Consider the following 26,339-nt stretch of genomic DNA (forward strand, 5'->3'; position numbering starts at 1 on the left):
GATGACTTACTCCCCTTACATATCATAATTACTCTGGGTCTAATTTCTAAGAAAGAGTCCTAGTGTTAACCAGGACCTTCCTGAAAGCTCCTGCAGCCCAAGGCTGTGCTACTTTCAGTATTGGGGAAATGTAGACTCCTTTGAAAAGAATGTGCTACATCTAAAAGCAGGGTATTGTAGACTCCTTTAGAGTTAGGAGTCCATAATGAGGCAGTACTCCCAATTATACATATACAGCCTTGCCAAAGGCGAGTTTTCTCTAGTAGTGTAACATTGAACTAGTAAAGTCCACCCCTAGCCCTGTATACAAGACAAGTAAAATACAATATTGGAATATTTTATTGTATAAAAGTATTACACATTACATAAACTGAGGAATCCTGGGGATAGATCCTGTTGACAAATAAGCTCTGTTATCAAAAGTAAAATAGTGTTAATTTATAATTTCAGTAACGTTACTGACTGATTCCAAACTCCCTAACAAGTGAAGCAATAACAATGATCATTTACTTCAAAATTTATCTTTTTTTTTTTTTTTTTTTTTTTTTTGGCTAATAATAATTTAAGTAAAGAACTCATATAAATTAATGGTACTTCATAATGTACTGATTGATAATAACAAAAATGAGACTTCATTAATTTTAAATGACATGTCATTGTTTTTTGTTGTATTTTCCAAACTAGGTTTTGGATATGCTTTTATGCCATAATCTCTCCTGAATACCAACATTCATTAACAAATATAATGGTCTGAAATTCAATCATGAACTAAGAATATTACTTGTGTCTTCTTTGAAGATGCATAGTCTTAAGTTTCCTTTACTCATCCACAATCTTCTACCTTGCTCCAAGATTCACAGGAAATAATATCATTATGATCTACAAATCTAGTGTATATTTTCCAAAGATTAGTCTACCATTTCTGCACCACCAGGAACAAGCTGAAAAAAAAAAAAAAATGAAAATGGTTAGAGTTCCTCTATTTCTGAATTTTTTTTCCATGTTTATTAGAATGTTGCTTGTAAAGACACATGTGAATAGCCACAGAAATAAAGAAATAAATAACATGAGACCAAAAAAGAATTTTTGAGATGCAAAAATGTGAAAAATAAAAGTGACCCCAAGAAAATTTAAGTATTTACAAGGAAAGAGTAACCCCCCACAAATAACATAAGGTATTTTAATCTCTAGTTAGTGATTCTTAAGGAAATGATGAAATGGCTATGTATTGTTAAGTGCATTATGTAATAACACTGATGTAAAGAAAGAAAAGAGACCTTATGGTAAGGAGCAATTATTGTTGTGATCTGTCAAATAATATGGCATTGCACTGTAATCTGTACAATAAGTGATCCAAAACTCTCATAAAGAAAAAAAAGAACAAAAATGTAAAGATGCTTGTGAGAGTTGAATAGAAGACATGACATTCAATTTAGTTATACCACAAATTCATTTGACCATCTTGTTTACTAAATACGTAGATACACTCAGTCTCTCTAATCCAGCAACTTATTGAACGAGCAGTTCCACAATTACGGATTTTATTGGGTAATGATAGATGAAATAAAAAAAAAAATCTTAAGCAAGTGGCATTTTGTTGTCCCACAATTAAAGTTTATGTAAATTAATAGTTTTGGTCTACCACAGAAATATCTTGTGGACATGGAAGAAATGCAAGTCTATGAACTCCAAATACTAAATATGATTTAGACTTGGGTTACATAATTCTGAACATGACATTTTAAGCTACAATAGTAGTGAGAAAGCAGCTTTGGTCATTTTTAGAAAATTGGTAAAAGTAAGGAAACTTTTTAGAACTAACTAAAACAATGACAATTTCACCTAACTTTCCTCGGAAACCTAAATTTTCGATGTTAAGAAATATGAACTGCTTTCATTTCCTAGGAAGGTTGTTTGCCAGGTGTGTTTACTTATGACATGTGCGTACAACTGATGTGGCAAAGGGAAGATGACAATGATGTTGGTATATTTTCAGTACGATTCAAAATATTAAGGTAAATCTTGACTTACATAAGGGTAGATGAGTTTTTTGTAGGTTTTGTTGACTTGTACTGTACTAGTGTTTCAATTATTTTTACCTAATCACTTTGTATCACTTTTAAGAGGGAAACAAATTAACATAATGTCATGCTTCCCAAGTCTAAAGCACTTTTACTAAGTAAAAAATCACTGAATTTTTTTTTTTTTTTTTTTTTTCCGCTGTCTCCTGCGTTTGCGAGGTAGCACAAGGAAACAGACGAAAGAAATGGCCCAACCCACCCCCACACACATGCATATACATACGTCCACACACGCAAATATACATACCTACACAGCTTTCCATGGTTTACCCCAGACACTTCACATGCCCTGATTCAATCCACTGACAGCACGTCAACCCCAGTATACCACATCGAGCCAATTCACTCTATTCCTTGCCCTCCTTTCACCCTCCTGCATGTTCAGGCCCCAATCACACAAAATCTTTTTCACTCCATCTTTCCACCTCCAATTTGGTCTCCCACTTCTCCTCGTTGCCTCCACCTTCGACACATATATCCTCTTGGTCAATCTTTCCTCACTCATTCTCTCCATGTGCCCAAACCATTTCAAAACACCCTCTTGTGCTCTCTCAACCACGCTCTTTTTATTTCCACACATCTCTCTTACCCTTACGTTACTTACTCGATCATACCACCTCACACCACACATTGTCCTCAAACATCTCATTTCCAGCACATCCATCCTCCTGCGCACAACTCTATCCATAGCCCACGCCTCGCAACCATACAACATTGTTGGAACCACTATTCCTTCAAACATACCCATTTTTGCTTTCCGAGACAACGTTCTCGACTTCCACACATTCTTCAAGGCTCCCAGGATTTTCGCCCCCTCCCCCACCCTATGATCCACTTCCGCTTCCATGGTTCCATCCGCTGCCAGATCCACTCCCAGATATCTAAAACACTTCACTTCCTCCAATTTTTCTCCATTCAAACTTACCTCCCAATTGACTTGACCCTCAACCCTACTGTACCTAATAACCTTGCTCTTATTCACATTTACTCTTAACTTTCTTCTTTCACACACTTTACCAAACTCAGTCACCAGCTTCTGCAGTTTCTCACATGAATCAGCCACCAGCCCTGTATCATCAGCGAACAACAACTGACTCACTTCCCAAGCTCTTTCATCCCCAACAGACCATACTTGCCCCTCTTTCCAAAACTCTTGCATTCACCTCCCTAACAACCCCATCCATAAACAAATTAAACAACCATGGAGACATCACAAACCCCAGCCGCAAACCTACATTCACTGAGAACCAATCACTTTCCTCTCTTCCTACACATACACATGCCTTACATCCTCGATAAAAACTTTTCACTGCTTCTAACAACTTGCCTCCCACACCATATATTCTTAATACCTTCCACAGAGCATCTCTATCAACTCTATCATATGCCTTCTCCAGATCCATAAATGCTACATACAAATCCATTTGCTTTTCTAAGTATTTCTAAGTATCACTGATATGCACTTTTTTCCTATTTTATTATTTATTTTGCTTTGTCGCCGTCTCCCGCGTTTAAGAGGTAGCTCAAGGAAACAGACGAAAGAAATGGCCCAACCCACCCCCATACACATGTACATACATACACGTCCACACACGTAAATATATATACCCATACATCTCGATGTACACATATATATACACATGCAGACACCTACATGTATACACATGCACACAATTCACACTGTCTGACTTTATTCATTCCCATCGCCACCTCGCCACACATGGAATAACATCCCCCTCCCCCCTCATGTGTGCGAGGTAGCGCTAGGAAAAGACAACAAAGGCCCCATTCATTCACACTCAGTCTCTAGCTGTCATGCAATAATGCCCGAAACCACAGATCCCTTTCCACATCCAGGCACCACAGAAAATGGCCATGGTTTACCCCAGACGCTTCACATGCCCTGATTCAATCCATTGACAGCACGTCGACCCTAGTATACCACATCGATCCAATTCACTCTATTCCTTGCCCGCCTTTCACCCTCCTGCATGTTCAGGCCCCGATCCCTCAAAATCTTTTCCACTCCATCTTTCCACCTCCAATTTGGTCTCCCACTTCTCCTCATTCCCTCCACCTCCAACACATATATCCTCTTGGTCAATCTTTCCTCACTCATTCTCTCCATGTGCCCAAACCATTTCAAAACGCCCTCTTCTGCTTTCTCAACCACGCTCTTTTTATTTCCACACATTTCTCTTACCCTTACATTACTTACTTGATCAAACCACCTCACACCACATATTGTCCTCAAACATCTCATTTCCAGGACATCCACCCTCCTGCACACAACTCTATCCATAGCCCACGCCTCGCAACCATACAACATTGTTGGAACCACTATTCCTTCAAACATACCCATTTTTGCTTTCCAGGATAATGTTCTCGACTTCCACACATTCTTCAAGGCTCCCAGAATTTTCGCCCCTCCCCCACCCTATGATTCACTTCCACTTCCTTGGTTCCATCCGCTGCTAGATCCACTCCCAGATATCTAAAACACTTTACTTCCTCCAGTTTTTCTCCATTCAAACTTACCTCACAATTGACTTGACCCTCAACCCTACTATACCTAATAACCTTGCTCTTATTCACATTTACTCTTAACTTTCTTCTTTTGCACACTTTACCAAACTCAGTCACCAGCTTCTGCAGTTTCTCACATGAATCAGCCACCAGCGCTGTATCATCAGCGAACAACAACTGACTCACTTCCCAAGCGCTCTCTCATCCCCAACAGACTTCATACTTGCCCCTCTTTCTAAAACTCTTGCATTCACCTACCTAACAACCCCATCCATAAACAATTTAAACAACCATGGAGACATCACACAACCCTGCCACAAACCTACATTCACTGAAAACCAATCACTTTCCTCTCTTCCTATACATACACATGCCTTACATCCTCGATAAAAACTTTTCACCGCTTCTAACAACTTGCCTCCCACACCATATCTCTATCAACTCTATCAACTTCTTTCCTATTCCTAATTTAATTCTGTGGTACTCCTAACTGGTAATCATTTTTACTTAGTATTCTATTGGATCATCACAGTCCTTGTATTGCTTATATTTACAAGGAAAAAAGTTATTCTCCTCAGGTCTAAATCACTTCCACTATGTAAGAGGAATTTATTGATATGCATTTCTTTTATATCAAAGATATTCTATGGTGCCCCTATACTGGTTTAAGTAAGTTTTAACCATTAAACTGCCATCCTGTACTCATCCCAATATGAGGAGAAAATATAAAAAGGAATTCCTCAATGGAATGACCAGTCTTCTTGCTAAGGTAACAAATAATTATTATATTTAATTTGGCAAAGTAAATGCTATGTAAGCTCTGTGAAGTGGTATGAAAGACGTTTGACAGCTTCCAGTAAGAGGAGACGTAGGGATAGATGATGATTATTTCTTTCTATCACGCCTGTTTCCCACTGTATCTCTATTTCATACAGGGATATATAATGTGAACAAGACTGGCTGGTATGTGTGGCAAGGCTTTTGGAGAATAAATATTTCATCATAGTGAACACTACTATTTCACTGACACAATTACTTCATACACACTCTTATTTTATAAACGTGCACAGCATTTACAGCAGGTCACAAGAATACATTTAGAAATACATTTCACAGCACAATAATTGTGAAGTCGAAAGACTGGCATGTTTGGAGAGGATGGTGTCTTTTTTCTTTGAACATATAATATTTACCTATCATCTGTTGAAAAAGACCTCCATTACCTCAAAATCACATAGAAGAGTAAGTGCAGCTGTCATAATTTTTCACAAAAAATTCCTATACAACCATGAATTCACTTTCTTCCTGCCTATATAACTTCTCTTTTTCACTAACTACTTCCTCATCACACTGCTCACAACCATATATTTTTTTTCACACTCATACATTGTTTTTTCTCTGTCTGCGGGGACTGGATGTAGATAGGGAGCTGTGGTTTTGGTGCATTACATATGACATCTAGAGATAGTGTGTGAACAAATGAGCCCTTTTTGTCTCTTTTCCTGGCGCTACCTCGCTGAAGTTGGGGGTAACGATGCTGCTTCCTGTGGGGAGGGGTAATGACAGGAATGGATGAAGGCAAGCAAGTATGAATATGTACATGTTGATATGTATATGTATGTAATTGTGTGTGTATGGGTGTTTATGTGTATATGAATGGATGGGCCAGTCTTTGTTTCCTGGCACTACCTCGCTGACGCAGGAAACCGATAAAGATAATATACCGATAAATATAATATAGACACGTATATACATACATATATATGTGTATGTGAACCTGAGGTAGTTTGACAGAGAGTAATGAAAGTGAGAGAAGTGTGATCATAAAAAAAAGCATGTAGCTGAGACAGCTGAGAAGGGTGTGCTAAAATGGTTTTGGACATATGGAGAGAACAAGAGAGGAAATTTTGACAATTCGGATATGTGTCAAAAGTGGATGGAACAAGGAGAGCAGGGAGACCAAACTGGAGATGGAAAGATGGAGTGAAAAAGATTTTGAGCAATTGGGGCCTGATCATGCAGGAGGGTGAAAGGTGTGAATGAAACAGAATGAAGTGGAACGAAAAGAATTGATAGTTTTATAATCAGATTGCCACCATGTTATAAAACCCATGAGTTAAGCTGTTTTCACTATTTCTCAAAATTCTGTTACCAACTATGAAAGACTATTAAGATATTTCTGCTTTGGTGGGAATATGGTTTATTCAAGATATAAAATTTTAACACCAATTGTCTTACCATTGTTATATGATTTCCATTAAGAAGAATTTGATCAAGTTGTGTGATTCTCCTTCCCTCTGGTGTAGATTCATATTCTGTTACATCCTCAAGCACCATGTTGACGAAGTCATCAAAGCCAAGGAGTGTTCCAACTATTTCTTTGTCACTCTTCATGATAATGTGGATACGAGAACCAATACATTTATCAACTAACTCTGCAATAACAGATACAGTCAAACCAATGCTTTCAACAGCAAATGCAATAAAAAAAATTTGTCATACTATTTGGGAATGACATAATTAAAGCAACCTTCGGCCGAAATCAACTGAGGGTTGAGTTTATGATTATGGAGCAAAGAAGAGGCTGATATTATAATATATTGTCAGGGTAAACTGTTGCTGCTGTACATTTTTGGCCAATATCCAATCCAGTCATCCACTCGTGAAATGTTATGTACCCAAGCCTTAAGTATGTAACCTTAGAGTACTGTAAACATGATCCTGACCTAAAAATCTCATTCTTTTACAGAACTTTGTGTACCTTATCTGCAGTAAAAGTTTGAACCACATCTAACCATCCTTATGACATTGCATGTTCATAAAAGTTTGGTACATTACAAGATATCCCGATCTTAATCTTTGTCTTTCGACTTTAGATGATATAGAACTTTGCATATGGTATGTGTGGTACAAGTTTAGGCATCACGTACACAATACAAAGATTTACGTGCAGGTGGGCAAACTAAGTTATGCAGCAAGATAGAAATTCACTGAATAGTTGGTTGACACAAAATCTGGGTAGTTTGTACTAATTACAGTGAAACATAATAGTTGAGTGATCTGCACATTTTTATGTTGATCTGCCACTCTTAAACCATTTAATAACAAACACAAGATTTGGAATGTAAACATGTACAAATTGTTTAGAGTGGAAAGAATACATGATGGAATTTATAAGGAGTGTATGATAGTAACATTAAAGTAAAATGAGCTTATAGGTGATTTACTGCCTGAGAAACGTGATGGAAGGTAATAAAATAAGATGCAGTGGTTACTTTGTTGACTACTTGGCATTGGAGTCTACTATTATTTTAATGACTTCTTGCTTTCAAGTTTAGTATGAGAATATATATATATATATATATATATATATATATATATATATATATATATATATCCTACAGTTAGTTTTATCCAAATTGATTTTGAGGAATATTAATTCTGATGAACTAAGTTTTGACCACACTTGTTCCTTCAGATTTGCAGTAAAGCTCCCTTCCCTCTCCATTTGGAAGTCTAGGAAAGGTGTTTGCAGCAGACTGACTAATCAGCCATATTTTACCTCCAACCGGAATTGCCTGCCCACTATCCCTAGCATTCCTCCTCGTAAATTGAGGTGCAATGAGAAAATATGCTGACCAGCAAAATAACATTTGTGTAGTAGTCGGCATCATAAAGTACGGTCTTCCGGATTCACCTGGTCGGCAAAATAATCAATGCGAACATTTTGACAAAGTAATCACTATAATGCCCTTGATTTATAACTGATTAAAAGTTTTTATATAAAATTCGGGAATAAATTTTGCCGTCACTCATAAATCTGGAATTATCTTTCAAGACATTCAAGACGCGTTAAGTAGAATATATGAACATAACGCTTGTAAATGACAAAGTGGCTAAAAGTGCTACATAGTCTAACTACAAAGAAGTAATACAGCTCCCTTCCTTATTAGAATAAGCATGTATTTCTAATCATGTAATACAGTTTACCGAGAGGCAACAGTGTTGATGGGTTTGGAGCAGCCATGGTTCTATGTATGGTACACCATCTTCTAAATCTATGTAAACAAAGCCACTGTTTTTTAATTATTCTTTATTTTTGTGTTTGAAATAGCTTTCATGCGATATCCAATTAGTTCAGTATGTAGTTTTCTAATTGTTGTAAAACCTATCTGTACTCTCTTATATCTTACATATATCGGTAAGTATAAAACATATCTACGTAATGATTTTTGCCTCAAGAAGGCTATTTTGATTACTTTTAGTAAAATTTATACTCTCACACATGCAGTTGTTAAAGTTGAGATATATACTGATGCTTTCTATATATAAATCAGAAACATGGACATGACTTATATATTCAAATGGCACAATGAAAATAGACAAGATGCTCGCCCTATATCGGCATCTGTCATGGCGTTTTGTTTTGTCAGTGATCGAATTTGGGTGTAACAATGTAACACTTGCGGAGATTTTCAAAGTTTGTTGAGAAGTGCTTCAACATGGAACACTTTAGTGACGATTCGTCGGATCCAGACACCCCAGAGGTGTTCAAAAGTGGTGAGTACACTTAATAATCCAACGCATTGTGTGTAAGATTGGTGATAGCTACCAGTTTGACAGTTCCCCCTATGTTTTTAACAGTTTCTATTTATTAGAACCTCGCCCTTTTCCGCCACTTCACACCCACCAATAGATTATATATTTCCTATTCAAGGTATATTTTTGTTTGTAACTGACATGTCAGTTGAGGAGGAGGTAATTAATGTTTGTTTGGATGTCAAGTTGATGTAGACAGCATCTATATATATGTTTGTAGAATTACACAGGGTTGGGTTAAGTATATGAAGGGAAATGTGAGTTTTTTAAAGTAAATGATATTGTCAAGTTGTTATAGCATCGATATACTTGTCTAGCAATTATTTAATGAGTTGGGCGTGGTTTGCTTAAGATTATTGTCATTGTTTTATTTTTGTGGATAAGGGTGCGGGAATTCTCTCTGGAAAAGAAATTAAGAATATTAGATGTTATATGCTGATTTTAGAATTGGTTATCATCTGAAGTTTAATTGATATTTTCTGTAATGTTTTACATTTGTTACATCAGTTTAGGGTAATTTCCTAGTTTAGCTACACATTGCAGTTAGCTTTGAATGATGATTGGTTTTATGTAGTACTAGTGTAGCATATAATGAAGAGAATAATAGTTTCATAGCATAAATTTGGTGCTTTATCTTGCGTTATTTATTAAAAAGTGGTTGCATGTGCTGTACTAAATAGATTTTCTTGAGTGATACCAATGGACTCAATAGGTTTTGTATTTGTTTGGAAGTCAGTTTTTGAATAGAAATGAAATGTGAAAATACATGATAGCTCTCTTCCCTGTGATGTCTAGTAATGAGGAATATCCCTATATTGAAAAGTTGCACTCCACTGGATGCTGTCATGCATTTTAGTGTCTGAAAGGTGAATATGCATGATCCAGTTGAGTCAGGCTTGCAAATAAGTTGGATGGATTCAGATGTAGATGTAAAGGGATTGAAGTATTGCATAAAAGGACCACTTTTACAAAGGGTGAGATTCTGATTTTGACAAATCGGAAAGCACTGTCTCTCAAACCTAACAATGCATGATGGTGTCCAGTGGATTGCATCTCCTCAGTAACAAGGGAAACTCCACAGCTAGACAACACAGGCAAGTTTATTTTATGTATAGTTTCATTTGGTTTTGGAAATTGACTTCAAAAGCAATTAACAAGGAATGTTATCCATTTATTAGACCCCACATATCTTTTTTTAGTGTTAAGAGAGGTAAGTGCTCTTTTTGTTTCTCTTTGGTACTTTACATTGTAGGAATATTAACTCAGTAATGGGGGATTTATTGATATAGAAAATAGGTAAAACCCTTGTAAGATATCAGTAGAACTTATAATGTTACTTTGTCACTGAAATGATAAGAATGTATCATTAGATTCGTCTGCTGGTAGGAGTTGCATGGCTGCACATAGTGTAATCTGTGTGTTGTCACCCATTATCATTTTGGCATCAACCAGAATATTAAGATAAATCTTGACCATTAGAGAAGTTAGGTGAAGTTTTTATGGGTTTTGTTGATCGTTTATAAGCATGTTACATATGATTTGGTTAATCCCATGTTTTTCCTTATAATTACAATGTTTAACATTTAATAAAAAAAAAGGCCCAAATCATGCTCCACAACTGTTATTGTATTTGTAAATACTAGTATTGCAGAACAATATCTAAAGCTGATAGGAAAGTGGAGGTAAGCTAGTGCTTTCCACATGTTAGAAGTGGATCAGTTGACTTTAACATGAGAGGAAAAGTTGTTTATTTGCTTGTACCATGTTATGAGCAATGGTAATTATTTAGTTGCACCACCATAGCAGTGATTTTTTCAACTTCTCTATTGATGAAAATCTGTTTAATATATGAATTATAGTTTGGTAAAAGAAAATAGCTACTGGTATTGCTATTGTTTTCACTGAAAAGTTAAGAGAAAGTCTAAAGTCTGGTGTGATTTTTGGCAGAGAGCAGCCATAGTATAGGATGGGTAGCCAGCTTTCTCCACTTACTCAGTTTTTCAGATTTTCCTATCTGCCTCTCTTCCCATAGTAGCTAACATTTAGTTCACTTGTAATGGTATTTGAAAGTTATTTGTGTTATGGTCTTGTTTCAGTCTGATGCTATAAGGTTTGTTCACTTTGTGAGTGTGTCTCTGTTAGCCCACTTTATTTAGCCCATTAGGGAAAATGTCTAGTAAATTAACGTTAAAGTAGCTTAATATGTATAGAAATCAAGAACTTCCTGTAGCATGTGGCTTTTAGGATACCACTGATCTTGGTGCCCTTAGATCTTGTCCCACCTTAATATTGTGTATTGCTAATGAATAGCTTGCTCTACCAACACCAGATTTGTGATACAGTGTATGAATACTTGGTGTAGTTTTCAAGGGTCTTCAACCCTGACAGCCAAGACTGGGCCTGACAGCTCTGTTGGGTTGTTGGTTGAGCAAGGTTGTGGAGGCCACAACCCACTGACCCACATATCCTCCATTTTTTGGCTGGTCTGGTACGCTTTTTAATTACTTATCCCATGGTGTTTCTCGTGATTGCAGGCAAGGTGTTGAAGAATCTCAGGTCCTGGATGTTTGAGGTGTTCTTTTTTTTTTTGTGTGTGTGTGTGGTAACACCTTTTGACTTCATAGGTAGTATTTTATAGTCTTCCATGCCTATAGTGCTTGTAGGAAGACATTTCAGTATAAGTTAGGGACCATACCTTCTAGGATTTATGATTTATAAATAGTGGTGATGATGATATATAACTTCTGTCTGCTATTTAGGGAGTGCAGCCTTTGTTTTCTAGTTTAACAAAGTGAATCATGAAGTCCTAAGTGATTGTGGATATGTTTGCATATATAGACTCCTAGAGAGTATGTTACAAAAAAAGTTGATTATGAGTGGTAATGGTCATGTGTTTTAATCTCGGTTGATGGGAGATTTGGCTGCTGGATACACTTGAACATCAGCAAAACACCTTTCAGAGCACATACTTAACACAAGGCAGGGAAGATTAGACTGTAATGTTGATCCTAAATTTTCACCATGACTGAAAAATAAGGTAGATCTGAGCTGCTAGAGGTAGGCAGTTGAGGGCTTCGTGTGTTTTGATTATGTAAATTAACCCAGTTTATTTCCTTAGCCTTGTATCTTTTCCACCATTGTCTTATTTGATGTTATGATAGAATGATCCTGATTATTTACATATAAATTCATGCTGTGAGCATGAGATTTATTGCCCTCTGATTTGATTTTATAGAAATAAAGGATTGGGATGGCATAAGTAAATATTAAGTATAACCAGTTTTTGCAGTTGATGAAATTGTACAGTGATTTATTCTGTTATTTGAAAAGATGAATTTTAAGTTTTACATAAAGATATGACTTCAGTTTTCAGATGAAATTTTTTTTCATCTTTTTGCAGATCAGAATGCATACACTGTAGCTGTTTGTAGGAAACTTGATGTTTGCAGCAAATTCATAGGTTTTCTTTTAATCTAAAGTAAAATTGAAGTAAAAAAGAAAGTTTAAAGTACAGATATAGATAGATTTAAATAGTCTATCCTGTCAATATAACTGACAATATGCTGATGTAATCTCTAGAAGTTTAAGGTGACATGGCATGTTCAGTAAGCAAGGTTGAGTTCAGTTCAGTGGTTATAAGTTATTAGGTTTGGTTTGGGCAAAATTAAACAAATGATTCTTTCCTCGTTTAGGTTGATAGAGAGCTACAATATGTATGGAGGAACTGTATAGAATTATTATTTTGGTTGAGGAGAGCATTTCTTGAATGGCAGTGCTTGCCAATGTTGAATTACCTAGAGGATGTTGCACTTTGTTGTCCATAACTTCCACTTGCAAGCACAATGAAATCGGTGTAATTTTAACATATGGACTTTTCTGACATGGAGAACATTGATGTGCAATTCACACGTTTGTCTTGCTGTAAATGTTTAGTGGTGATCTTGAGGCAATAATTGGTGATAAAATGATTCCAGGAACGCCTTGATGCATTTTTTTTGAATGATAGGAAAAAGGTTAAGTAATTACCCACAGGTGAAACAGTATGTTCAAAGTAACGGAAATTATTTTTACTCTTCTTTTACTTTGAATGTCGAAACCAGAACTCGTATTAATGTAAATACTTCCAACAAAACAACCTCGCTAAAGTGACATTTCACTGGCGGTGTGACCATTAGCAGGGAGGCTGGCAAGTCTCTCTCTCTCTCTCTCTCTCTCTCTCTCTCTCTCTCTCTCTCTCTCTCTCTCTCTCTCTCTCTCTCTCTCTCCATACTTGATCGCCGTATCCGTTCACATCCACTCTTTAGCTGTCACATGTAATGCATCGAAACCACAGCTCCCTATCCACAACTATGCCCCGCAGACCTTTCCATGTAAATCGCTAATCACATGATATGTTTACTTGAACAGATTTAATGGTCCTTGAATTTTAATTGCTGTGACGAAGTTCATACTCAAATAGAGCACCTAATAAAGAAGCATGGAAAGCGCATCACCACAGTACACTCTGTTTCACGGATTTTCTTAGCAATGTCCGTTTTGAGAAGAAACAAATGTTGCACTATGTGTCGTACACCGGGAATTTCTCCTAATTGGCAGATACCAGAAAAATGAAAAGTTTGACCACATAGACTCTTTAGGCATGAACCATATTTGTTACAAGTCGTTTGAGCTTGCGAGAACGATGCTAAAGTCCTGAAAGTAGATAGCAACATTATGGCCCTGGGAGAAGATGGGCTTTCAAAAGGCCGCAACGTGCTAAGTAAAGTGAATAAGACAAAAGACGTGGAGATTGATCATAGAACTCAAATATCGCATGAAAATTTGGCAAGGGATGATTTCAAGGATCCATTAGGGAGATACAGAAAGTTACTTCCTTCGTATGGAGAGTTCAGATCAAGGACCTCAAATAGCATTGGCCATTGACATGTAAAATTGGCTCAGGTATTTGGCATGCCTGAACGGAAAAGTTGAAACTTAGAATAAGTATTGTTGTTTATTAGTTGCAAATTTCCTCAGTTAATCAGTGAAACGTAAATTCCCGTGAAACAAATTAACGAACGTTTTGTACACAGGGTCGGCGATATGTCTAATCCTAAGTTCTTTTGTAACTTTGTTATATTAATCATGTAGTGGGAGATTTTTTTCTTTATACAATTAAACTTTTCTCATTCTGTCAAACTTGTGAAAGCTTTCTTGCCAGAAGAAGTTGTAAATCCTTGGACTGCATGTCAAAAAGGAAGAGCAGGCCTACGGAGAGATGAGACCCACTAAAACGTGAAGGGTAGAGATAAAAGGCAAACATATGAAGAAGCAAATATTCGCATACGTTTAAGGGGATGGGGAGAGATGAGAGGAAAACGTTTGCATAAGTTTATGGAGATGTTAAGGTTGATGAGTAAAACGTTTGCTTGATTTTAAGGGAATCGAAGTGGGAAAAGGCTAAGATGGAATCCAGATCCCTATGATTGTTTTAGAAAAAGCAATCTGGACGTAGAAGTAGGTTTCTTCTTTCAGGCTTACTTGGCTATTACCTGCGTGAGCGAGGTAGCTTCAGGAACAGTTTACTTGGAGGAAATACTCCTTACTTGGCTCCCTCCTCTGTTCATGGTTTTGGAGAAAAGTAATAGAGTAGGGCAGGGTTTTCAGTCCCCAGTTTCCGCTTCTCTTAGTCGCTTTTTATGACGTGCAAGGAATAACTTGTATTGCCATTTTTTATAATTAAATGCTTGTACCAGATGCGCTTAACATCTTCCTTCAGTAGCATTTTCTGTATTCAAATGGTATTTAATCCTTACTTCTTTAGAGGGTGCTTCCTAGCTGCAGTAGTTGATATATTTTTGTAAGATGTGGTAGACAAGTTTGTGTGTCATATATTCTTAGCTGGATTTTCACGTGCTGCTGCTGTTACGTATACCTTAAAGCCTTTGATAAACGATATAAGAAATAGATATGAAGTGTTACATTGCAGTGAAAAGTAACTTGCTATGAATGATGTATATGCAGTTGAAATCGTCTTTCAGGTGCTTGAATTCTTATACTGTTGACTTGATCTGAGAGACAGTTGCTTTTCAAGATACAGTATACTTTAGATTTTGCTTTGGTCATATTTTCGTGAATGTAATAAAAAAGATTCTAATTTTTTAGGATCATAGAAACATTTCTGTATCATTAGGGAAGGTTAGCAAAAGTGGATGATATTTCTATAATTTTAGTAATTGAAGTGTTTCGTCTTGTACATATCTGAAAAGTGCCTGATGGGATTGATGTCATAAATTCACATGGAAAATCCTGGAAGATATCCTCTTTTCTCCAGACTGCACGCTCAAATAATACCTTTGGTATAAAATAGGCATAAATGGTTTTAAAATTGCGCAAATGAAATCAAAGGGTGTCGTGAATTTAACAAAATACAAATCCGAGGCTGGAATTTGGAACTTCTTACTTGCAAGTATTTGAATATCACGGCTCGCCTAATGGAAACACCACAAAACGTATCGGATAACGGATCTACTGCGTCAACCTGATCTGCCAGGTTGTGAAGATTACGTAGGCTTGCCCACGGCTTGAAACAGTTTGACAGATCCATGGGTGTCGGCATGGGAGGGGAAGGGGGCAGTTCTCCCTTGGACTGACGCGCAAAGAAAAAAATGTTCACATGTTTTTCATTTTGTGCATATGCATTCGTATTCGAATGCTTTTATATCGGTTCACATGGATTACTGTGCATATACGTATATACAAAATAAGTTGCAAAGTTTAGTCAGAATATTAACTTTCCTCCCCTTTGAAATATATCTTGCGTACTCCCATGATCTGATTTAATGTGCAACAAAGTAGCTTGTCTTAAAGCCTGTGGAGGACGGGATAAGTCGTTACAATCGATGTAATGTTTATAGATTTTAGATTTATGTTAGAGCCTTTAATATTTTTCACTTGAATCAATCTTTGCTAAGTGCAAGTGTGTGCGTTGAGTTGGTAGCTATTTTGGAAACTGACAATTGTAATCTGTATCCATCTACTATAATGTTAAACAAAAGTAATATTTTTTTTTCTATAGTTTGGTTACCCTGAGTGGTTTATCTCTAATTTAGGTTAAAGTTACACTAACCTTTGCATGTATTTATAGCCATTGTAGATGGGATAACATGTGGTGGGTGTCTTGCTGGCCTCCGTTATGGAGTGTCGGACAGTGGGATGCAACATACTACACTAGCCAGTGTTCTTTTTTGTAAGCTGCTGTGTTAAATAAAGGCGATCGCTGAAGTCCCACCAAATTTGGTGTATTACATCCATGATGTCATAATGATTATCGGAACTTGGTTTCGTAATTGTTAGTGCATGTACTGCAGTAAGGTATCCTAAGCATGATCGAATAGTATGCGTAGTCCTGGAGGCTAGTGGTAGTAAGAGTTCAAATTAAGGTAAATGAACGAGTGATCGACTGGAGTAGCAACTTTAGCATGGCAAATCCTGATGCTAGATACGTATATATTAATGACAATTATAGTGGATAAGATTGGACGCATAATCACAGGTTCCAAAAACGTAATATTGCTGGAGACTTGTAGTAGTCTTGAAGCGTGAAATCCATCCCGGTGCAGCTCAGCACAGCCCAGCCCAACGTCGCAAGCTTAAGCTAATTGCTTCATTAGTATGGAAATGAGACTGCCATCAGTCTTACAGTGATGAACCGTGATACCTGATTGCATAATATCTGGCCTTGTTGTGAAGATACCTTTCAAACAATAATGTGACCCTTTCTCGCAAGCCCTGCCCCTGGGCAAAGTTTTAGATACTCTCTCTCTCTCTCTCTCTCTCTCTCTCTCTCTCTCTCTCTCTCTCTCTCTCTCTCTCTCTCTCTCTCTCTCTCTCTCTCTCCCTCCCTCCCTTTAATTGGTGGCAGAAGCAGTATTATTATTAGCTAATGGCAAAATCTTGTACACTTTTAGGTGATATTTCTCGCTAGCCGCACCTCATGGCAAAGTCCCGTCATAGGTACTTGTACGGAAGTCTTAATCATCGTTCCATCGTTTCATTTACCCCTTCAGTATACTGTAGCTTAAGACTTAGTAGTTCACACCGGAAATCTCGTACGAGTTAAAGACTAAGATCTTAGATTTTGCATGTGTTACATTGTGCAGCAGAATCACCTGTAGAAACAAGCTGTTTTGAATGGAATAATCGATATTTCGATGAGGTTGTTAGCAGTTAGGTTTCTTATTTCTCTTTATTACAGAACCATGTAAGGGTGCGCATCTGATTCCCGTAAATGCCGACATTTACTGATTGGATTCTTATTCAGGGATACGCATATTTTTTCAGGAAGTTGTAATGACTCTCACTCCACACACACACACACACACACACACACACACACACACACACACACACACACACAATCAGTTTAAGCCAGGTTCCCGTGTATCGACCCTCATGAGAAGAGGATTATTGAATACATGGGTTTGGCTGTGGGCCGATTGCCGCGCTCAGGATTCGAAGCCATATAATCTATTTTTATTGGGCTGATTCTGGTCAGTAACGTTAAGGATTTTACCATGGAAGCTTGTAATGTGTGTGTAATTGCATGTTTGTAATTTCCTGTGTTCTATATGGTGCGTGTGCATGATACGTTAACCCTACCTTTGGAGAACCTAACAAAGGAACTTCAGAATCTACGAGTCGTAGTTGGGTTACAGTGAATTTTCAGAACGAGAAAAGCAAGACCAGTAATGACAACGTCCAGAGAGCCTCTCTCCCGACTAGAGTACTGCTGTCATCGCACAGGTCCGGAGATGTTGCCCGCATCGATTTGTTAAAGCACCTGAGCTACTTGGGCTTGCTATCAGTTGTGTACTGAACTCTCCAGAATGCTGAAGCGAGATGCATGAAAATATTCGCGAAAAATTACTAATCCCTGACTTGCATATGTAGATAATAATTTGTTGGAATAAGAGTTGTATAGTTGGATACTAAGTTGATAGCAATGAAGACCAGATGTTGCTTTGAAGCATCATGGATAATACAGAGGTCCAGGTCACTTGTCTGTTTAACTTATCTGTAGATGAGAAAGGCCATCTTGGGGAGACCTTTCTTCCTAGGTCTTCACCTAACTTCATACGGGCATTATCACAATGCTTGGTTGACCAAGTGAGATAGGTCATAGACTAAGCTATTAAGGAAGAGGATTCACCCCGACATACTTTACATAAGTAAGGTTGCTCATCATTGTTTTGTTTAAATGGCGCTCACTAAACAGATTCGGTTAAAGTTGCTCATAAATTGTTACTCTGTTTCGTATTCAAAGATGAAAAAAAAGTGTTTCAGTGGTAAATAATGCAGGCCCTTTATGAACCTTCGATATTTGTTTAGATATCATCTTTGTTGATACCATGTGAGTGTTAACCTTCATGAATACGATGATAAGGTCCTTGAGCACGAGAGCACAACCGTTCGGTATGATGGCCTGACATTTGACTTGACCCCTAAGGGTTAGGTCAAATGCCAGGCTATCGTAATTGAGTCGCACCATCGTGCTCAAGAATTATTATTTTTTTTTTTTATCTGTTACGAAATTGCTTTATAATATGTTTTCCTGTAGTATAAACGACTTGTGATTTATAGATGTGTTTGAGTTTGTATATTTGACTGCGAGGTGGAAGCTCAGCATGGTAATCGTTGGCAGGGCTATTTCCGTCCATGGCGTCCAGTTCAAGCGCATTATTACAGATTGTAATGCAGTTGCACATGCCGGCCGCGGCCAGGCTTTTGAGCAGTATTGCCATGAAATTTGTTCCCATGATATTGTAAATCGAATGATCCCCTTCCATTTTTTTTTTTTCATCATAACCCTTTTTAAGATCTTTTTTTTTTTTGTCTTATACGTCATAGAAACTGAGGAATGGTATTAAATTTTTTTGATGCCTTATGAATATTGGGATGGGTTTTTGCATTGTTTTCCAATGACGTAACATGTATATTTCGGTGTGATGTAAATGTGGTGTATAGACTCGCATGAGCTACCTTTATGAAATGTATTTTTATGAATTAGTTCTTGTTAATACACCAGTGAATTTTCTCTGGAATTTCGTACTTTAAAGTGATAAATGCCACAGATGTCTGTCTTGGGTGTCCAGTACTTAGAGCTCTGGAATTATTTTGTAACATGACCACACCTGTAACTGCTTCGGCAGCCCCGAGAACATAGTTCATTAGCACATGTTATTTATGTTCTACACTTTGATTAGATATCCAAGAGGTACTTGAAAATTTACTAAAATTTATGTATTGCAAGTCGTTCTGAATCACCTAAGATTCGCCTTTTTTTTTCGTTTTAAGATGGGTTAGATTAGAATAGATTTTTGAGCTAACCTAATCAAAACAGTTCTTACCTGACTTACCATAAGTTTGCGTAGATAAATGGTATGGGGCGGGAGGCCAGAACCCTCTGGTGATTTTTCAGTGTTCATGAAGTCCACCTGTCAGTCATTTCGCCATACGCGTTCTGTCGTTCCTGGCGTATTAGAGTATCCCCAGACTGTGAATGTTAAGAGAACTTGTGTGTTAAAGAAACTAAATCCCACCGTAGAGGAAATACAGCAAATCATGCTCGACATACTGTTTGTCAGTTGGTGTTGTTTGATGTGTTAAGTGTGTGAGGGGGTGAGCACACATGACGGAGGGTGGGGCGCATCCCGGCTGCCGCATAAATACGGAAAGCTAACTACTTGAATTATTCATGAGTTGGCTCGCGTAAACTGCACGCTAATGGAGTTTGTCCTCTAGCAGAAAAAATCCCCTAAATATAAGCTCATGAATAACATTCCATAATTAAAAAAAAAGAGAGAGAGAGAGTTGGTCAATCTCTTATTATCCATATTGGCTTTAACCTTTACCCTTCCCCGCTATACACGGGCAGGGCAGTCCAAAAGTATTGTCTTGAACCTATTAAGGTGACTGAACGATATTTTGGGATAGAGTGAACTTCGACGTGACCCTCAAGGGCATCACACCCTAAAGTCGTGTTGAAAAGTCATGTCGTATGTGTTCGAGAGATCAGAGACCAGTCATTGCAGGCGAACAGTACCTACCTTGTAAATTTCGTCAACTCATTTCAGACAGCAGTGGCTGCCGGTCTGACGTCAGAATGTTCTCCGTTCTTATGGTGAGTGATTGCCGTAGCAGCTCCCTGGATCCTGATGAAGAGGTTAGATTATGTTGATAGAGTATTAACAGCAAGACTAGCAAGGAGAACGAGGCTGCATATCTCAACTCTCTGGGACTGCGCTTGAATCCGCCTACCATTTGTTGGATCCTCTTGCACATTGCTGGCCTGAATGTTGGAGACATGGCAGTAGGAGGTAGGGGATTTCGGTAGGAATATTGATATATGACAATAAAGGTTCCAGGGACCAGTGGTTTTCAACCAACGGGTAGCAAGAAGCTCCCGAATGTTGTGTTCTGAAACCAAAAACGAAAAAAAAAAAAAATGCCGCACATAGTACCTACAAAGTCGGCTGCCTGGGAGGACTCGTCTCGCTGAGCATGACAGTCAGTTTTGTATTGTGCGTGTGTAATTGCCTATTTGAACTCTTAAGGAGGAGAGAGTCCTCCACTCGTAGGTTCCCATTTCCTGAACTTTATATGCCGTCAAGTAGCATTTTTAACCTTTGTAAGTTACCATAATTCAGTCTCTGATAGTTTATTCCAACCATCCACGACCTTAACAGTAGAGCAGTACTTCTCAGCATCCTTTATAACTAACTGTGCTTACCCAGCTTTTTGTCTCATGACCTGGGCTTTACTGGTGCTGCATCTCTTGAACTGATCGCTGTCAGTATCATTCAGTTGCTTGAGGAACTTTATGGCTGTCATCAGGTCCTCTTTCCTTCCCTCTCCGTGGTGGACAGCTGAGTGGTCCTCGGCCTCTCGTTTTAGCCCATTCCTCTTAAATCAGGTACCATCATATTTTCTCCCCTCTTTACCTTGCCATTCAAATCCTTTTATTTCTTTTATGTGTGATGACCTGACTTGAGTCATATTCCAGTTTTAGTCTGACGTGTGTCGTGAATAATTTATCGAGCATGTCTTACTCCATATACTTGAATGTTATTCATACAAGAATTACAGCAGACTGTGGGCCCCATTCACAATATTCTGATGAGCAGCTATGGTGTCATGTTAGACACTGTCAAGGCCTCTTTCACATAGATTCTTGTGCAAGCCAGCCCGCAGTCGGATCCGCATGATTTGGAATCTTAGGCGTTGAATTCGGCCCTGACCCAACCTAGGTCTTCATCCTCCTCATGGACACTAGTACGTGGTATCAACCATGGGATTTAATTAGATATATCCTTTTTTATGATCGATAGATTGTACATGTATATGACTAGAGAGGCATTAGGGTTACTTTTTGACAAATATAAAGTAGAAGATTAAATAACGTATTAATGAAGGTGGTATTGAGGACCACATAGAATGGTTAGAAGTGAAAAAGCTTGCTGAAAACGCTGTTGTTAGTTGTATGGGTTAATTCGTATCCCTGTGAAAAGAAGCCGAGGCGTTTAGTTTAGTGAAGTAACGTGAAGTAACGTGGGAGCTAGTCAGGTCAAGGACTCTGAGGAGGGAGACCTACCGTAGGATAATATCGAGCCGTTGGTGCCACCTGCCAGTCACGTCAGTTGCAGGTTCATCCGGCAGTTGTATCTGCCGGATATGAAACGGTCGACGGCGTGGAGGGGATCTTGGTGCGCCCAGTTATCATTGTATCAACCAACCCTCGCTGCTGGGGATCACACCTCCCTCCCTACATTTCTGCCGTCCATCACCGCTACGGTTCATAATTGCCGACATAGAAGTAGAGCGCCTTCCGTAGGGTACTCACTTTTTGATACACCGAACGGCTGTCGTTGGGCCGTGGAGCATCACGACTCTTGACGCAAACACACCAACCGCCAAGGAACAGTATGTTGCGTGTCCAGGCGGTTGGTTTCACTGCCACGGGTTGTGATCACTCGCCACGCAAGGAAATTTATGGCTTAATTACTGGTGCATTATGGCTGGAAGTCGGCGGACCGAGGCGAAGGATAATCCACCTGCTTTGTGGGGTCGGGTCAGGTCCAGCTTTCCTGCCACATGTTGTCCCTCGTCTTGCTTTCCCTTGCCACAGTGACGCGCTCAACATTGCTGCTGCCTCTCCTGCATTTTTTTTCTCTGTTTTGCTGATCATGTTTTTGATAACCAGTTGGTAACTGATGTTGCAGGGCTGCGAGAAGAGTCATTTGTTTCTGTCGTTGAATGCCACTCGAGGAACATGGTAAGGTAGCACAATTGGATTGAATGAAGACTTCGATATACGGGGTAACCACATTATATGCTTGTATTCTTTTTTATATTTAAACATATATATATATATATATATATATATATATATATATATATATATATATATATATATATATATATATATATATAGGTATATATATATATAGGTATTATTTTTCGAAAGGGTCTTAAGTAGTGCAACAAATACTGTACCAGAAGTGAAGAAGCTCAGGTTGACGGATAAGTCAGTGACCATAGACTGCCCCACGCTGGAAGAAAGAGGGTCAAGGAGAGGCATGATTACTGGTTTAAGGTCTTCAGTGGATCTGACGATGTTGAGTGGGAACGCTTCGTCTTCAGTGGATCTAACGATGTTGAGTGGGAACGCTTCCTACAGAAGGGCAGGAATTGATCGACAACAGAACACAACAGGAAACTAGGCCAAAGGAAGCTAGGGATGAGGAAATTCTAATATAGTAATAGAATGTCTAATGAGTGGAATAGACGAAGTAGAATACTGAACGTGGTCATACTTGTATTTGTGGATCATCACAAATAGTTCATCACATTAAGAAAAGTCTGCACACACACACACACACACACACACACACACACATATATATATATATATATATATATATATATATATATATATATATATATGTATATATATATATATATATATATATATATATATATATATATATATATATATATATATATCACAGACCTCCAACAGCCAGGGTTGAACCCGGGACCCCTCCGTGGCAGGCGGGAGCGCTTCTGCTAGGATATGATCATAGCCTAGCAGTAGCGCTCCCACTTGCCACGCAGGGATCCTGGGTTCGATCCTGGATGTTGGAGGTTTGTAGGTCCTATTAAAGTGCGCGCTCATATGCACTTTGTTCATATATATATATATATATATATATATATATATATATATATATATATATATATATATATATATGGGAGCGGGGGGCTGGAAATCCTCCCCTCTCATTTTTTTTTTTTCCAAAAGAAGGAACAGAGGGGTGGGTCAGGTGAGAATATTCCCTCAGAGGCCCAGTCCTCTGTTCTTGACGCTACCTCGCTATCGCGGGAAATGGCGAATAGTATGAAAGAAAGAAAAGAATATATATATATATATATATATATATATATATATATATATATATATATATATATATATATATGATGCGCGTGATCTAGTATATGCATATAACTACGAGGAAAATGAAACAAAAAGTGCATATTTTGGAAATATAATGTTGAATCTTGTCGTATATTGCCCTTGGGTGTTGATATCTTACGGATGTTCAGTATATTATACATCTCGAGTTATGTGATATGAGGTGGCTTTCTGTTAACCTTGATGTCCTCACAAGGGAAACTGTTCTTTGTTGGAGACATGGTGTTCGTGTAGAATATTAACAGGACTTCCTCAGGTTGAAGTGTTATGATGGCATTCATGTCAGCGTAAGTTAGATTCTGGTGAATTCTTCCAGTCACCCAGTTTACGTCAGGGACTTGTGAGTGGTAAATGGGAAGTCACCTTGATATATATGCATTCCAGTAGACGACTCTGTTTGTCACCGTTTGTAGTAGCATGGCCATAGATTCCCCTGGTATATGTGCAGTCGTAGGTGTCTTGCTGCTGTGTTCCCATGACCAAGCTTCGTTGTATGTGGTCATCGGGAGAGTGCCACTTGTGTCGGCTTTTACTGATCATTTCTCACTAGAATCCCTGGAAATCCTTTACGAGTTCTCTGTTGTCACTGGGATCACCTCATAAGCCCCTATCGAATGTGGAGGTGTGAAGGATTGCGCGTGGTGCTGTCATCCACATGACGGCAGCTGTATAAGAAACCGAGTTTGGATTGGCAAGTTAAGATTCTGAGAGAGCGCTGGTCGACGGTGGTGAGGTGAGGCATGCGGTGGATGGTTATGGCCTGCCGATGCAGCTGTAGGTGTCGACCGCTCGTGGTGGCCGTAGTTGTGTCCACATCACGGCTTCTGCGGCGTAGTTGTGTCCACATCTGATTATTTCCACGCACCTCCTACGGAATCTGTTGCCCATTAAAAATTTCCTTTGTCATCTCTCCCTGCGACCCTCGTCCCTCTCCCCCTCCCCCCGAAACGTGGTTATTTTTTTCGCGGAAACTAAATTAATTCCTGTGGTGTTTAATTTGCTTGACTCTCTCTCTCTCTCTCTCTCTCTCTCTCTCTCTCTCTCTCTCTCTCTCTCTCTCTCTCTCTGCAGGTCCGGCACATATTTATTTGACTTTGCCGTGAAAGACGAATGCTTTTTCGACTGTTGCTCAGAACAGTTAAGTCAGTGTTCCACATTTTTTGTGAAAAGTATAGATCATTTTTTCTCTAGCGAAAAAAATAGTGAAACGCTGGGACCGTAACTGTTGGGTCTTCCTACCCCTATCTCTTGTACCACCTGTTACAATTCACAGTGACCGGATAATTAGCACTTTTCTTAAGGAAGTCGTGAACGTGAGGTGAGTGAGGTATTATACTTAATCTGTTGAAGGCGAAATCTCGCACACAGGGTTATGACAACACGCGGCAGATGTATTAAACATGTGAGAAGTCAGGACATATATGCTTATCATTAGTAAAAGATGGCGCTGACATGCGCAACATGCACTTCCTAGTATCAGGAACCAGTGTTTAATTTAAAGCTGTGGATTCGATGTCTTTTGAATACGTAGTGCAGCCTCCTGTGTTGATGACCACCAGGACCTCACCAGGCGAGACGTGTATTGCCCCTGCCGTATAACCTGGAGGACACCGCACCATTATTGACTCCTGTAGTAGGCACCGATACTTGTCAGTGACTTGCCGACTGTACAGAAAACGCGAGACTCTCCAGATATATTATGGAAGTTGTCTTGTTAAACTTATATGCTTCAGTTACTGATATTTTCCACACCTGAAGGCAACATGAGAGAAACTAGTTTTTTTTTTTTTTCCAGTGAACTGCGCCATGGCAGCCTTGAATTACGGTTGTTGATCGTTTTCACAGCTTTTCGGACAATGGAAAACGTTGTAAATTCAAATGGATTTTTAAGGGTTATTATGGCGTGAGCTCTGACCTGCCCTATTGACCTGGCCTATCTCTTGCATTAGATGTGTAGACTGTTGGTGTAATCATTGTTGTTGAAGGGTATTGATTATACCTGATATTGTGAGATGTTCTAGATTTTTGTAAATATATATATATATATATATATATATATATATATATATATATATATATATATATAGTATTTTTTGTGGGGTTTGATGTAACAGGTTTTAGATGTGTTAGATGAAGTAGTTTTTATTAAGGTAGATGGTAGGGAATGTAATGGTAGCATGTGAAGTGTAGAGGTAAGGTGGGGAAGAGCAGGCTCGGGTGGCGGCAGGTTGTGTAACGTGAACTAGAGACGGTAGCTACGGAGGACCTTCCTGGGCGGCGCTGGAGTGAGTCCCTCAAGTGGGCCATCCTCCACCAGATCACCTTAAGTGTCCGTTAAGTCTCGTGAGATCACCTTGAGAGTCACTTAAGTCCGGTAAGCTGTTAGACAAAGTACTCTGCTACCGTCTGAAGGGGAGGGTGTTGGGGGCGTTAGCTGCCACCTAATACCCCCTCCACATTGCTGTTAAGGTTTGGAGGGAAGGAAGGCTTATCATTGTATGAGGTCATCATAACTTGGGGTCACCAGTTAACGATTGTAGTTTTTAGGTAATAGAGTTTCCAATGATGTTTTGGTCTAGGGTAATGTTAATGTAGAACATACATCGTGGAAACTTATGTAC

At 38.6% G+C, this 26,339-nt stretch overlaps 2 protein-coding genes across 3 annotated transcripts in view; one reads left to right on the plus strand and one right to left on the minus strand.

The window, feature by feature from the left end:
- trio (trio Rho guanine nucleotide exchange factor) overlaps positions 1 to 26,339 on the plus strand; it is a 630,725-nt gene that overhangs the window by 9,213 nt on the left and 595,173 nt on the right. The window contains exon 1 of one of the 2 annotated variants that reach the window (XM_071671126.1): positions 9,002 to 9,167. The exons of the other annotated variant lie outside the window; for it this stretch is intronic. Coding sequence (XP_071527227.1) covers positions 9,110 to 9,167 — 58 coding nt within the window. The 5' untranslated portion in view covers positions 9,002 to 9,109. Of the gene's footprint in view, positions 1 to 9,001; positions 9,168 to 26,339 lie in introns of those variants that run through there. 2 annotated transcript variants of the gene reach the window in all.
- Positions 322 to 8,673, minus strand: LOC139754065 (U6 snRNA-associated Sm-like protein LSm5). Its single transcript, XM_071671106.1, has 3 exons — positions 8,598 to 8,673; positions 6,846 to 7,042; positions 322 to 941 (listed from the first exon to the last, which is right to left on the minus strand). The coding sequence occupies exons 1-3, from the start codon at positions 8,632 to 8,634 to the stop codon at positions 909 to 911; spliced, it is 267 nt and encodes an 88-aa protein (XP_071527207.1). The 5' UTR covers positions 8,635 to 8,673; the 3' UTR covers positions 322 to 908.

The sequence above is a fragment of the Panulirus ornatus genome, chromosome 2 (assembly GCF_036320965.1).
Source record: "Panulirus ornatus isolate Po-2019 chromosome 2, ASM3632096v1, whole genome shotgun sequence".
NCBI classification, from domain to species: domain Eukaryota; kingdom Metazoa; phylum Arthropoda; class Malacostraca; order Decapoda; family Palinuridae; genus Panulirus; species Panulirus ornatus.

Bases quoted from the DNA above. Each gene is read 5' to 3' on its own strand.
- LOC139754065 (XM_071671106.1), bottom strand. From the start codon at position 8,634: ATGGCTGCTCCAAACCCATCAACACTGTTGCCTCTCG. The intron at 7,043-8,597 runs GTAAACTGTATT...CTGTTATTGCAG, and splicing joins ATCAACACTGTTGCCTCTCG to AGTTAGTTGATAAATGTATT. The intron at 942-6,845 runs GTAAGACAATTG...TTTTTTTTTCAG, and splicing joins ATGGAAATCATATAACAATG to CTTGTTCCTGGTGGTGCAGA.